The sequence below is a fragment of the Artibeus jamaicensis genome, unplaced genomic scaffold, assembly GCF_021234435.1.
Source record: "Artibeus jamaicensis isolate MK-2021 breed Jamaican fruit bat unplaced genomic scaffold, CSHL_Jam_final scaffold_3307, whole genome shotgun sequence".
Lineage (NCBI taxonomy): Eukaryota > Metazoa > Chordata > Mammalia > Chiroptera > Phyllostomidae > Artibeus > Artibeus jamaicensis.
The window spans coordinates 170830-184393 of record NW_026522040.1 but is presented as its reverse complement, the minus strand read 5'-3'; the positions used below and the strand labels follow the sequence as shown (position 1 = coordinate 184393).

Here is a 13564-nt window from a genome sequence, read left to right as displayed (position 1 = left end):
GTTTCCTCAGAAACACAAAATCACATTCCACAATGATTACGAGCCTTAAAGTTTTAATCATAGTGATTTTTAAAAAATGAACATCAGTTTCTACTTGGATTATATGTAATGTGACCATATAATATATCATCTTAATGGGAACAATTTTAAGAATGAAAGGAGCATGGTTCATAATGAGGCTGGAACAAAAGATACAAATTAGGACCGTCTCGGGGAAAACTGGCGAATGCAGCCGCCCCAATTACATCCCACCGGGGAAGTTTTGTCTTCCTTTCTGGGTAGCTCCAAGATCTGACATGATCCAGTGGCTAATCATCACTAAATCAGTTAATTAAGTGTGAAATACAATTTCATTAAATAATTAATAATTGCTCCAACCACCAGTTATTTCAACCAATGTGATATACCAGAGAAATGTTATTTGAGTCTTTTTTTTAAAAGGGGGTTTTCTCATGGGCTGAGGACAGTGGGGAGTGTGTGACTATGTCAGGAGAGGAATGTATGGAAGATCACCCTGCATTCCACTCAATTTTTCTGTGAACCTAAAACCGTCTGAAAAGTAAAGTGTATTCGTATTAAAATTTAACAAACGATGCACTAATGAATGCTAAAGTCAGTAGGAAAAAGTTTAAGGACAAATACGCTATCAGCATCATCCCAAAATATCTCCTCCAAATACTTATCATTTGGAAAAGGTGATGATGAAGGTATAGGAAATGCCATGTTAATCAAGAGATCAAGGTTAACGTCATAATAAAACACAGACACTCTGTACCCCCACACAAGATGCAGTGAGGACACTGCATCGCTTCTACGGTATTTTGCATAAAATGAATAATTTCAATCTAATCATAAGAAAACACGAGGCACGCTCAGTCTGGGAGACATTCTTCCTAATAACCAGTCGGCGCCCATTAAAAGTGTCAAGGCCACGAAAGACAGAGAGAGAATGAGGAAATGTTAGAAATTCCACCGCTAAAGGTACTGGGGGATTCCTGGTCAGATCCTGGGACATGAAAGAAAACACTGGTGAATGTTTTACAAACCTGTAGTTTAGCTAATAGTAATGTACCAATATTCATTTCCTGGTTATGTGTCAAAACTAGGGGAAGCTAGGTGGAAGGGTATACATTCATGTTCTGTACTATTTTTGCAACTTCTCTGCTAGTTTAAAATTCCTTCAAAATACAATTTTCTATCATTTTTCTCTTGGCGATGGAAATAAACCCCCAAATGAACAGCCACTGCATTTCTAAAATGGAAGGGGTCTCGGAGCCTGCCTGTCTCAACTCTCCGGGCGTGTAACCGAGGAACCTCCAGTGTGGACAGAACCAGAGGCCCGAAGCGCACTGCTTTGGAGTGGTAGAGGCAGCATCAAAGCCCAGGAAGCCCAGCTCCCAAGCCCAGTTTTTCCCCAAAGCAGTAAGCGCCCCTAGAGGGCCTCTATCTGTCTGTCTGACGCCATATAGGCTAGAAGGGGTTACCTGTGGGGTGAAAATGTATCACCACTGTAATTTGTCTTAAAATGGTTTGTGTTTTCAGACTTTGCAAAACCCCCTTCCATGTGTGCCACCCAGGGAAACATGGACCAAAGCTGCACCACAATGGCCACTAGAAAGCTGTGTTTACAGTGATACAGTTACAGCTACAGTTGTAAGAAGCAGGTGTGTATGGTCACCGGAAAGTGGGACTAAGTCCCCAAATTAATTGGCCCTGGCTAAACCACCTTACCACAGCCTGAGAGCAATGGGCATGGGAGCAGAGGCTGCCTGTCTGAGCCCATGGCCACCAGTGACGCTGTCCCACGAGTGGGGTCTCACCAGACCAGGGAAACCAGCAGTGCAGACATTGTGAGCACACCTGGACCCTGAATCTGCTTCCTCCCCTCCAGGTGGGGAGACTGCCTTGGTGCTACAGTTTCAATCAGGAACTGGGATGGCCCTGTGCTTGTGAATGTGTCTTTGAGCAGAAGCACAAAGGCCATTTGTGTAACCATGAACTGAAAGGAGACGGAAAGGCCAAGGATAAGATGGGGGGGGGGAGGCGGGGACAGAGTGAGCACTGGCTTTCCCAGACCATGCGCCTCTGCTGCAGGACAGCAGGTTCTCCTGACAGGTGGGCACCCGGGGAGGTGATGCTGGAGAGAGCAAGGGGCTGAATCTTATGGAAGCGCCAACATTCAAAAGTTTCAACCCACAGAAATGTCAATGTCGTGAGTTTCATTTCAACTAGACGCATCTGCTCCTGCCCCGTGGCCTGGTTTGGCTCGTTAAACCTGACCTGTGCAGACAGCTGAAGTGTCCCCGCCAGCACGTCACCTGGCTGCAAATAGTGTCTTTGTTTGCAGGTCGTCCATCCAGAACAGTAGGTGAATGGGAGAGGTGAGGGGTCCACGAACTCTTCCTACAAAGGCCCAGATTGTAGATACTTCAGTCTCATGGGGGTATCCTGTCTGTGTTGCAACTACCCAGCTCTGCCACTGGCATTGCAGTAGCTGTAGAAACCACATAAACGCAAAGCAGCCACAGACAATGCATAAATGGATGTGCATGGCTGTGTGCCAATCAAGCTTTATTTACAGAAATAGGCAGCAGTCGGAGTTGGCCTGTGGGCCATGGTTTGCCAACTGTGATTCGGAGTATATATGCATTGAGTGCTCAGAGAAGGAACAGGCACACAGGCAGACCAGTAAGAGAATGAGCCATCTAGTTGGCATAAAAAATGGGGTGAAAAGGATAGATAAAAAGAGGGAAAGTAAATGGGAAAATTACTGTTGGATTCTATTGAATGTCTGTGTCAAATGTAAGGAAAAGTTACAGTTCAATGAGCACAGAGACAATATAACAATATTGAAATTTAAAGAATACAAAACCATTCCTGTCCTAACATAGCTTCACAAAAAAAGGTACCCACATCAAAAACAGGAGAACTGAGATATCTGAACTGCTGTGTTAGAAGGACTTTCTAACGTTGCATGGTGCTTTCTTTTCAGTGTTGCAACTTCCTCCCAACAATCTAGTATCGTTGGGAAAAAAACATGGTCCAGGAGTGAGAAGTCCTTGATTCTAGACCCAGGGATAGAACCAGCAGAGAACTTTCCAGTCTCTGGTCGCAGAATTCAATGTGTAAAAATAAAGGGGTTAGTTTATCTCTATAGTTTTCCTCCCAGCTCAGAGATGCTATAATTCTACAGTCTCAATGTCTTGCTTCCTCCAATGATCCTCTGTGAGGGTAACATCATGTATGTACATGGAGAGGACCTTCTGCCTATAGACAGGAAGACGAGCAATGGCCTGAGTCCCCTCAGATAGAACGTGAGCCCACTTCATTTCATGTCATCCCCAAACTTACCGCCTGCTTGCACCAGGAACAGCTGATAGCCACAATCTCTTTACTGTGGAAGGAGAATTTCTGCTGAAAGCCCTGGGTGTTAGGACAAGAGATAGAACATTTAAAATCACTTCAATCACAGCATGCACCTGCCCTCCTGAAGCCCACAGAAGTGGACAGAGCCAGGACGGACTCCACCGCTCCAGGTAACTAGGTCTGCACGTGCCGCCTTCAGCACTTACATTCTCCACCCTCTGCCACGTGAGAGCTTCTGGTGAGAGAGGAGGCACCAGCATCTGCTGTACCACTGAGTGCTCAAAGTCAGCCACACAAAAGGGTGGGTACCCAAATAAATGTGGTTCTGTATTTATTCAAAGTCAAAGAAAAGCCACTGTTGGGTCCAGTGGTACTTTATAGCAATGGTCATCCATCTGAGAGGTTCTAAGAGTATTACCATCTGAGAAACCACAAAGAGAGAAATTAAGGATCAGAGAGTTGGGGCCTGTAAGTCAGGGTCTGGGAGAAGTCCAAGGGGCTGGAGGAATTCAAAGTCTCTCATCACCCCCTTGGGATATCGGGTCTCAAAACAAGCAGCTTTCAATTTTATTCTTCACCAGCAAGCAGCAGTGAGATTAATGGAATGGCCAATGCAATCCTTTTAAATGAACAGATTTACTTTTTTATCAAGAACGGAAGAGGTGCTTTTTGGCTGAGGCTGTCCCTAAACAATTACCAGAGTATACAGTAATGCTCAAAGAATGCTACTCGGCCTTCCCAACCCTCACCCATTCGTTCCGTCTGAGACATCCCGACCCACGTAAACAAATGCAGAGCAACGACAAAACATTTTAAAAGCAGGACTTTTGTAAAGGGATCAAAAGAAAATGTGAAGGGTAGGAAAGCTACCAACGCACTGGCTGAAGAAGTCTTGCTTAACGTCTACAGAAAATTTTTATTAAAAAAATAGATTTATACCTTAAAAGAACTTCCATTCTAAACCATAGATAGGCCTTACTATCTGTACCTGACCTTGGCATTAATGGATATCGTCCGACTTGTTGGCTATTTCATGTGCACCTGTGTTAGCTCTCCAGTGGAATTATAGCTTTCTGAGGGAAGTCCCTATTAGGGTTCTTAAACAGGTAGGTCCTCGCAACTTAGCATAGCTTGCTGCACCTCACAGGCATAGCATGCATGTCTTCTGATTAATTGAACAAAGTCATTGCTCCCACAGCGTGACCCAACCACCAACTTCATCCTAGGTAGACATTAAACACCTACCCTAAACTACCTGGAAATATGCTTCCTCACGACCCTCTCCTCCAACCCCACAGACACTGCACACACGCTAGCACTTTAATTTAATGAAGCCTGAGAGACAGCCGAGCCACATGGTTGGAAATCGACATGGTGGACCGTCGGCATGCCAGCAACCGAAGCCACAGCTAGAGGTCTGCTGATCGTCGCTGTATCAAACGTATTATTACACAGTGTTTTAAGTGCTGTTAGCCAGCCACCACTTCATCAGTTCATACATCAGGTGATTGGACAGCAAGTAGATGCTGAGACGGCCAGGCTGAGCGTCATCCTTGCACCTGTTTGCTGACTGGGAGATCTTAACCCTTCTCATTTCTCCCTTCACCTGAAAGTGGGAATGACAATACAAACCTGTCCCGTGCCACTGAGGAGTCATGAGACTCAAATGGGGCCATGTGCAAGAAAAGTTCTTTATAACCCAGTATATATAAATGAAGCAGTACTTTTACGGCTAAGACCTACCGACAGCAGTGTCTTCCACCGCCTCGCTGACAAAGTCCTCCAGTGTCTATCATGTGACTAGCAATATTCTATTTGACACAGAGGGACAGGGTGCCAGCCGACCGACCCTTCTACAGCACACTGGCCTCATGGCTTCGGGGAGACACAAATGTAGTCCTGCCAGACAGGCTGATGCCTGCAGCAAACAAGGCCAGCCACAGCCGGGGACTGCGGCGGGTGCCCTGGAGAGGAGCCTGGTGGCCACCGGCTCTCAGCAGTGGGTTGGATTCTAGTCTGGCAGGGCCCCAGAGGCCATAGCTTCAGGGTTACTGTCTAACATGGGGACATAAATAGAATCCTACCAGGGCTTCCACGGACCAGCCACCCGCAAAGAGGAGACGATTGGGCCATGGTCTCCACATAGCAGAAAGAGCCAGATCCCTAACAGTCCATTCTCGAATGCTGGCCTGCACTTGACTCTGACAGACACCGTCACTGAATTCCAACTGACTCGGTGATGTGTGAGGTCAATTTTCTTCATCGCCGGCAAAGAGGAAAAGAGGGATGTGAGGTCAGATGTCTTGGCATAACTGACTTCAGAATTATAAATACCAAGAGCGGGGGGTGGGGGGGGAAGGTTGTTTTTTATGGGGGCGGGGTTATTCAAATTAAGCTCTTGAAATAAAGGTTAAGCAACATTTATTCTCAGCAGCTAAAACTTTGTTGCCTCTCTTTCATCTGCCATCTAGGACATATAGCAAATGGCACTCAGCTTCTCAGCCTTGGCTGAGACCAGAAAAAAGGGGGGACACTTTACTTGAAACAAATCAAAAGCATTGTATTGCTTACGTATGTAACTGAGGTTTGAGTGAGGGAGTCCCCTGACCATAGCCTGACTCCCTGCTTGATGTAATTTTATTTAACACAAGAGTCAATATGCTCTTGATTCCAAAACTTGAAGCAACAACAAAAGGAACCTCCTCATTTTCACTCCTATGCTCAAAGTTCACGAGTTATTATAAAGGGCAACCTGAGGGAATTATAAAATAAGACTAACTCAATATTTCTCTTAAAACAGAGAACTTTAAACACTTTTTTTCTCAAATACACTATTATTTTAAATATATATATATAATTTTACACATATTATATTTTAATATGAACATGGTCATCGTAAGTTTAAATGAGATGCAAAGTTCATTTATCTAGCCAAATAAAAGCTTTCAAATAAAACTGTTACGTCCCTCTTACATACTTAGCCGATGGGATACAAACACCATAGCAATTGGATAGTCACTAAGGTAAAGGGATATTTTTCAGATCAGACCAGACCTTCACCAGAATATCTCACACTGGCTGAACTGTCTCGGTGCAACTGCCTGTAATGGGTGAAGCTGACAAACCCAGAAGGCTGAGCATCCTGCAGCCAAAGCTGATCAGTAACTGAGACCTTCCTCAGAGTGACTTAGGTGCATACTCACAGCCACCTGACTGAGAATATTTTTGCACTAATCAAACGTGGCACCCATTTTGACCCATTATCTATAGATTTTGCGGGCTAATTCTGTCCTATCTGGAATTTGTTAAGGGTTCAACCTTCAACATTTTTTTTTAAAGATTTTATTTATTTATCTTTAGAGAGCAAGGGAAGGAGAGAGGGAGAGAATATCAATGTATGGTTGCCTCTGGTGGGTCCCCTGCTGGGAACTGGCCTGCAACCCAGGCATGTGCCCTGACTGGGAATCGAACCACGATACTCTGGTTCGCAGGCCTGTGCTCAATCCACTGAGCTACACCAGCCAGGGCTCAACCTTCAATCTTTAATTAGCAAAGCCACTTCTATGAACCAGTCTCTCTCCTAGCACATACAAATGACTGACTTTTTTCCCCTTAACCAACTCTCCTGCCCAGTTTTCCACTGATATGTGCACCTGGAACTGTGAACCTGTTTACTAGGCTAGTTTTGAAACATGCCTAGTCCTTCATTTCATCACAGAACAAAAATGGCAGCATTAATATTTTAGCTTATGTAAGATCAGGGTTTATTTAGTCTAACTTACCTGAACTCCCTAAGTCACCTCATACTGAATTTACTGTTCTGAAGCTAAAACTTTTGTAAAGATTCAGGATTTTCAGATTGTAAATGTATGTGGTCATGTAAGTTGAATTATAATAATGTGATTATAAATGAAATTTTAATAAGCAATGTCTTTATAGCTTATGCCAGTGCGGCAAATTATGTGAGTCTATAGTTCCTTTATTAGAATTATTTTTTAAAAATCCAAATTCTTGTCTATTGGGTTTAATCCTACCATAGTTTATGGCATTAATGAAAGGCTCTGAAAATTCCCCACTGCCGATTGTCCTTCATACACTCTCACCCCAGGGCATCCTCCGACCCACACACCTGGACCAACACATTCTTTCTATGTTCTTCCTTCTAATGTTATTGGTGATTGCAACCCATTCATCAGAGCTAATCAGTCTTATTACCCTCAGATAGTTTGGGCTTTTTCCATTAATTTATCTGAAGATCCCCCATACAAGCTACAGATCATAGAGTGTCGTCGGGAAGGGAGTCAACAAAATTTGGGGCACGGGATTCTCCGTGCAAGTCACCACCATCACCACAAACTTGCCAGACTGTATGCAGAACTAAGACGACTTCCAGTCCTCTCCTATTTCTGAGGCAGATGGCCTCACGGAAGCAGCTTGACCCTGGCCCTTGGAATTAAGGGACAATGGAAATGAAGCCTCTAACAATGGCTGCTCATTCACATTCTGTTTTACATGTTAACTACTTTTAACTGTGATGTGTATATTTCCCTATTTTTACCACCATCTGGATTCTAGGACAAAAATAATATATACAGAGACTCAGTGTTACAGTCAATATGGCCAAAACTGAAAACAAAACTTTAACTGTCGGGTTTCGTCTTTGTTTTAAAACACCACCCGAGGCACAGCGGGCTCGTAAGCGTGGCAGCTGTGATGGCAGTGATGCACCCTATGTGTGGGTCCAAGCACTCTCTTGGACTGCGGCTCTCGTCCCATTCCCCCCCGGTCAGTAGGAGTGTAGCAGGCTGATAGCTCTCAAAGGAGACATTTTCCATCTTTAGGAATTGCCGCGAGCCTAAAAGAGTCACCTCGGCCAAGGACAGCCCACATGCAATGGCTGGACAGGCAGGACAACTCTTGAGGGGCTATGCCGACTCTGCACGGGATTGGGTGAGACCTGCGCCATGGCTGCAGGGAAGTTCACCTCCTCCCTCTGCACAACTGTACTATTTTGGCACTTGTGAACAAACAGTGAAGGGGGACCAGAGTGGTCACACTAGGGCGCAGACCATGTCAAAGACCAGGGGAGCGGTGGCCATCGCAAAGTGGCCACCTGGAGACTAAGCAAGGAGCGCTGGTCCTGAGCCCTGCGGCTCCTTGGCCCTTTTCAAAAATATTTATTGAATTAAATTTACTGGGGCAGCACTGGGTAGCAAAATTGTGTAGGTTTCAGGTGCACAGTTCTATAATGCAGTACCTGTGCACTGCACTGGGTGCTCACCACTCGGAGTCTAGACTTCCACCACCATATGTTTGACTTCCTTCACCCTCTTCACTCTCCCCCACCCCCTTTCCCTCTGGTAACCATCATACTGTATGACTGACATAAAGTTGTATACATTTAATACATACATTGGATGAGTTTGGAGATACGCCTGCGAAATCATCACCATCTATGCTGTAAACATATACATCACCTCCAACAGTTCCCTCCCACTCTCTTCACTATTTTTTTGTGCTAAGGACATGTATCATATGATCTACCCTCTAAGCAACATTGTAGGTATGCAACATGGCACTGTTAACTACAGGCATTGTGTTGCCCAGCACATCTCTAGGGTTCATTCATAACTGAATGAACTGAATGAACCTGCATAACTGAAACTCATCCCCTTTGACTGATACCTCCCCACTCCCCTTCCTCGGGTGGATGTGAAGTGAAATAAAACACATGCAGAGGGCAAATGTTGCATGATGCTACTTATATGAAGAATCGAAGATAGCCAACTCATGGGAGCAGGGCATAGAATGGCCGTTGGCCTTGACCCCTTTCTTGATACTCAGTCAAAGACAGGAAGGACAGCCAGGCTCCCCACGGCAATGCTGGCAGGGCCTCTCCACAGAGAGGCTTGGGGTCCTTGTCCTTGTCACATGACCCTCTCTATACCCTCAGCGACCCTCCTGGGGCTGATGGCAGGAGAGTCCTCTGTTTTACATGGACGTACACAAACAGGCAAATCAGCAAACCTGTCTGTCCAGGGCATGGATCCTCACCCTTGAACTTCCATTCCTGGTCCCTAACCAGGCTGACCTCCAGGGCACACACGCTTTCAGATCAGTACAGACCAGTGCTTTAAACTGACAAGAAAACATCTCCCAAAGCCCCAGGTTCTTCTTTTTCATTATTTTCAGACTCTGCAATCCCTTTCGCTATTCATGTCTCAACTGCACCCCATGGAATGTTCTTAATCACGGTGTCATTTTTGCATTACAAAAATGCTAGGACGTATACCTCCTTGAGATGATGTGTATTTTGAATGCTGCTCTGTAAGTTCATTTTAAATTACTTCTCAACAATATTCATTAGAAGAAAGAGTCGTTTTGACATTTTCCCATTTAATTAATGCTACATGCTGTTTAATTTACTTAATTGTGTATGAAAGTACGTATGATTTACGGACGAGCAGTGCATAATGATGTGGCGGGTTTGGTTAGGCCTCCGGAGGGCATCGCCCAGGCAGACCAGAGTCTGTGTGTCGCTGCATTCAAAACTGCTTTCAAGATTCAATGTTTCACTTCCAAAGCGTTAGCTCATTTATTTTTGTAACTTGTCTATATGTTTCTAAGTGAGGAAATAAAAGATAAGTTTTCATAATACTTTCCAGTTCCATCCATGCTGTTGCAAAGGGTAGGAGCTCCTTCTTTCTTTCTGCTGTATAGAATTCCATTGTATATATGTACCATAATCTTTTGATCCATTCATTTACTGATGAGCACCTAGGTTGCTTCCAGCTCTTGGCTATTGTAAATTGTGCTGCTATGAACATTGGGGTGCATAGATTCTTTTGGATTGGTGTTTTAGGGTTCTTAGGATATAATCCCAGCAGTGGAATTACTGGATCAAGTATTATGCTGAGTGAAATAAGCCAGGTGTTGAAAGACAAATACCATATGATCTCACCTTTAACAGGAAGCTAAACAACAAAACAAACAAGCAAGCAAAATAAAAACAAAGACACTGAGTGGGTGGGCTGGGGTGGGAGTAAAAAACAGAAAACTGTACTTGAACAATAATTAAATAAATTTTTAAAAAAAGATATGTTTTCAAATTGTGGTTGACACGCCTATTTCTACAATCAACCACAGTGGTGGGTTTAGATGCTTGGTTCCTTCAAAAATAAAAGGTCCCATTAGCTAAAATCATGGCAAGATTTTTCCTTCGCCTAGTGATTTTTCAACTAGGGTGAACACCTCTGTGTTGCAAGGACTGTGACTGAATTGGGCAAAGCTCATGAAGAGGCCCCTTTGCAGAGTAGCATGCGTCCTGCTTCCGCTCGTGTGTGGAGCAGAGCTCCAGGTTGAACAGCACCTGCTGCATCCCTCCCACTGCCCCCCACCCCCGGTCCTGTTCTGAATGTGGGTTCTCATGGACCATTTCAGCAGTGTCCCCTGTGGTCTGCTTTCTACTGGGTTTGCACACTAGAGTTTGAAGGACGGAAGTTGGAATATTTACCCCAGCTCATCTCCCAGACTGGCTGCCTGAGTCTCCCAGGGCGCTGTCCCTCCGCCTGCCTCTTCAGACTGTACGTGCCCACAGCTCACTGCAGGGACTAGCCTCGGGGCTCTCCACTCTTGGGGTTTTGCTGCACTCTGCTCACACACTTTAAATATTCTCTTTATTAAATGCTCATCAGACTACATAATTTCAGTGTGAGTGTGCCATTGCTTTCCTGCCTAACCCTGACTCTTACATAAAACAATGAATGAAAATACTGTAAAGCTCTGTGATAGTCCTAAACACGGCAGCCTGTGATATTCAGCAAATGTTAAGGCGACTGAACCAGGGAATTGTGAGCCCTCTCATCTGACGACCATTCAATGTCACACACATGCAGCCGGTCAGTCACCTAGTCAAGGCTCAAGGGAAAATCAGTCCAAATATTCACTTCATTGCTGACTTTAAAAGTAGAAATAGAAACTCCAAATATTCTCTAACCATAAACACTCCTTAACAATCCCAAAAGTCTGCAAACCACTCATTGGAAAAAAGTTTGGATAAGTGAAAATGATTCTTTTTCACTGCATCCCAGTGGGTAAATTATAGAATCATATGTTCCAGGTACATGTGTATGGGAAATGGTTTAAAGATCTCTGGATATGTGAGAATGTGCAACTCCACCAATGAAAATTATGCATAGCACCAAAGTTTGGAATGGATTTTTCAATCACTTAACCTGTAAATGGAAGTCAAGCTATAGCTTTCCTCTAATCCAGGATAGAAGCCAGGGTCCAAAGAAGGGCTCTCCGTTATCCACCAAGGAGATGCAGATCTGAGACAACCCCGTGTCCAAGCTGCGTGAGTCTCTGGGAATTCATGAGCAGCTGGATTATAAACACAGGAGATGAATGTGATAGTATATTGGGTTGGCCAAACACTCAGCTCAGTTTTTTCTATAAAAATAAAAGACACATTTTTATCATTTTCGCCAATAACTTTATTGATTTAGATATTCTGAGTATATCGGCTCTCTCCCACGTGGTATAACAGATTGTTCTCAATTAACATTTCAGTTTGATCACTGTCAACTTCAACTGGTCCACCCAACCATGGAGCATTGTCCAGTGAGAAATCTTTGGCACTAACCTTCACAAACTACTTTTGACACATTTGATCAGTCACGGCACCTTCTCCATACACCACACAAACCTTTTTTTGCATTTTTACATTTCTTGAAATAATACAGCATGGTATGCTCAAAATGCTGTGTATTTTCTTCCATCTTCAACATTAAAATGGCTACATAAAAATTCACCAATTTTGATGAAGTTTTTTAAAAATGCACATTGATATGACAGTTGCCACAGTACAATCTAAGAAAATTGTTTCGAATGAAGTTACAGACAAACACTACCAGAGCGATCTTATGGAAAAAAACTAAGCAAACTTTTTGGCCAACCCAGTATATTATAGGAATGTTATGTGAGGAGTTGGGACCATGAACTCCCCCACGAGAGCCGGGAACACTCCAAGATGCCAAGGTGGCTGCCCAAGAACACTGGGCAGGAAAGTCATGGTCACAGCAACTCAGAGTCCAGCGAGTCCAGCTATCCCATTCAGCTGACCATGACAGCAGACGATGAAGCCAAAGAAGGGAGTATACCGTGACACTGAGGAAGACTCATGACAAAATATAGAATGTTCATGGATTTTCTTTCAGATGTCCCTCTACCTCTACTACAGCCCGACATTTGTTGGGGTAGGGGGGACAGGCACTAGGCTGAAGTGCAGAACCTGGTCATCCAAATCCTTCCCACTCTTCACATCTCCCGTCTCAAAATGGGCTGTGCCTATCAGTTTCTTCTCTCACTTGCACATGCATGCACATACACACACACACACTTTTGTGGGTCACTTGTAGACAGTGTACAACCCACTGCGTCCAAGTAGACCCATAACCTGCAAGGCAACACCGAAAGGAAAAGGGGTGAGTAGCACTGGGGAAGGCAAGTCCCCGAGAGTGCAGGGCCGACCTCCTTATCCACAGCCATGCAAAACAGCTGGTGAGGGTCACTCTACTCCCCCTTCCTGCTCCTCTTCCCTTTCCCTCCTCCCGCTTTCAAACTACTTCATCTGTTCTCTTTACAGGCTAGACCGGAGCCAAGGGAGAGTCTCTGCGCTGAACTGGAGAAGACAATACTGGTTACAGGGAGGGCGCAGCCTCGAGCGTGAGGTGTGCAGCCTTCCACAGAAGAACTCAGGAACCAATGGCTACAGCATCTTATTTTCTTCCAAGACACTGTGCTAACAGAAAAACAAATGAGACTTTTTCCAAGTCTCACTCACACTCAACACCCCTACATCAGGTGGCCAACAGTTCCTTGAATCTTTCTACTGTCAAAAATGTTACACTGGTCAGCTCACCACAGCACTTGACCCAAATGGGTCACATGAATAAATAAATGAATTAGGAATTGTTCATTGATGAGGGGTATATTCTCCCAAATTATATTGCTTTCTATCAAATCGAAATGCCCCTTTCCTTAGTCCAGCTCACTAGTGATATCACTTGGAGAAAAATATCTTTGTAGAGTGATTTACCAGAAGTTTAACCTTCCCAGAGGGGCCTTCCATTCCTAAAATGTATCTTTGTACATTAAAAAAATCCCTATCCCAGATCTATTGGGGTCAATATCATGT

The 13564-nt window shown here is 44.3% G+C and overlaps 1 protein-coding gene across 1 annotated transcript in view; it reads right to left on the bottom strand.

Annotated features, from left to right (window-relative positions):
* DGKI (diacylglycerol kinase iota) overlaps window positions 1-13564 on the bottom strand; it is a 309526-nt gene that overhangs the window by 204223 nt on the left and 91739 nt on the right. Inside the window, exon 7 of the mRNA XM_053657112.1 lies at window positions 3352-3423. Within this exon, the coding sequence (XP_053513087.1) occupies window positions 3352-3423 (72 nt within the window). The remainder of the gene's footprint in view (window positions 1-3351; window positions 3424-13564) is intronic.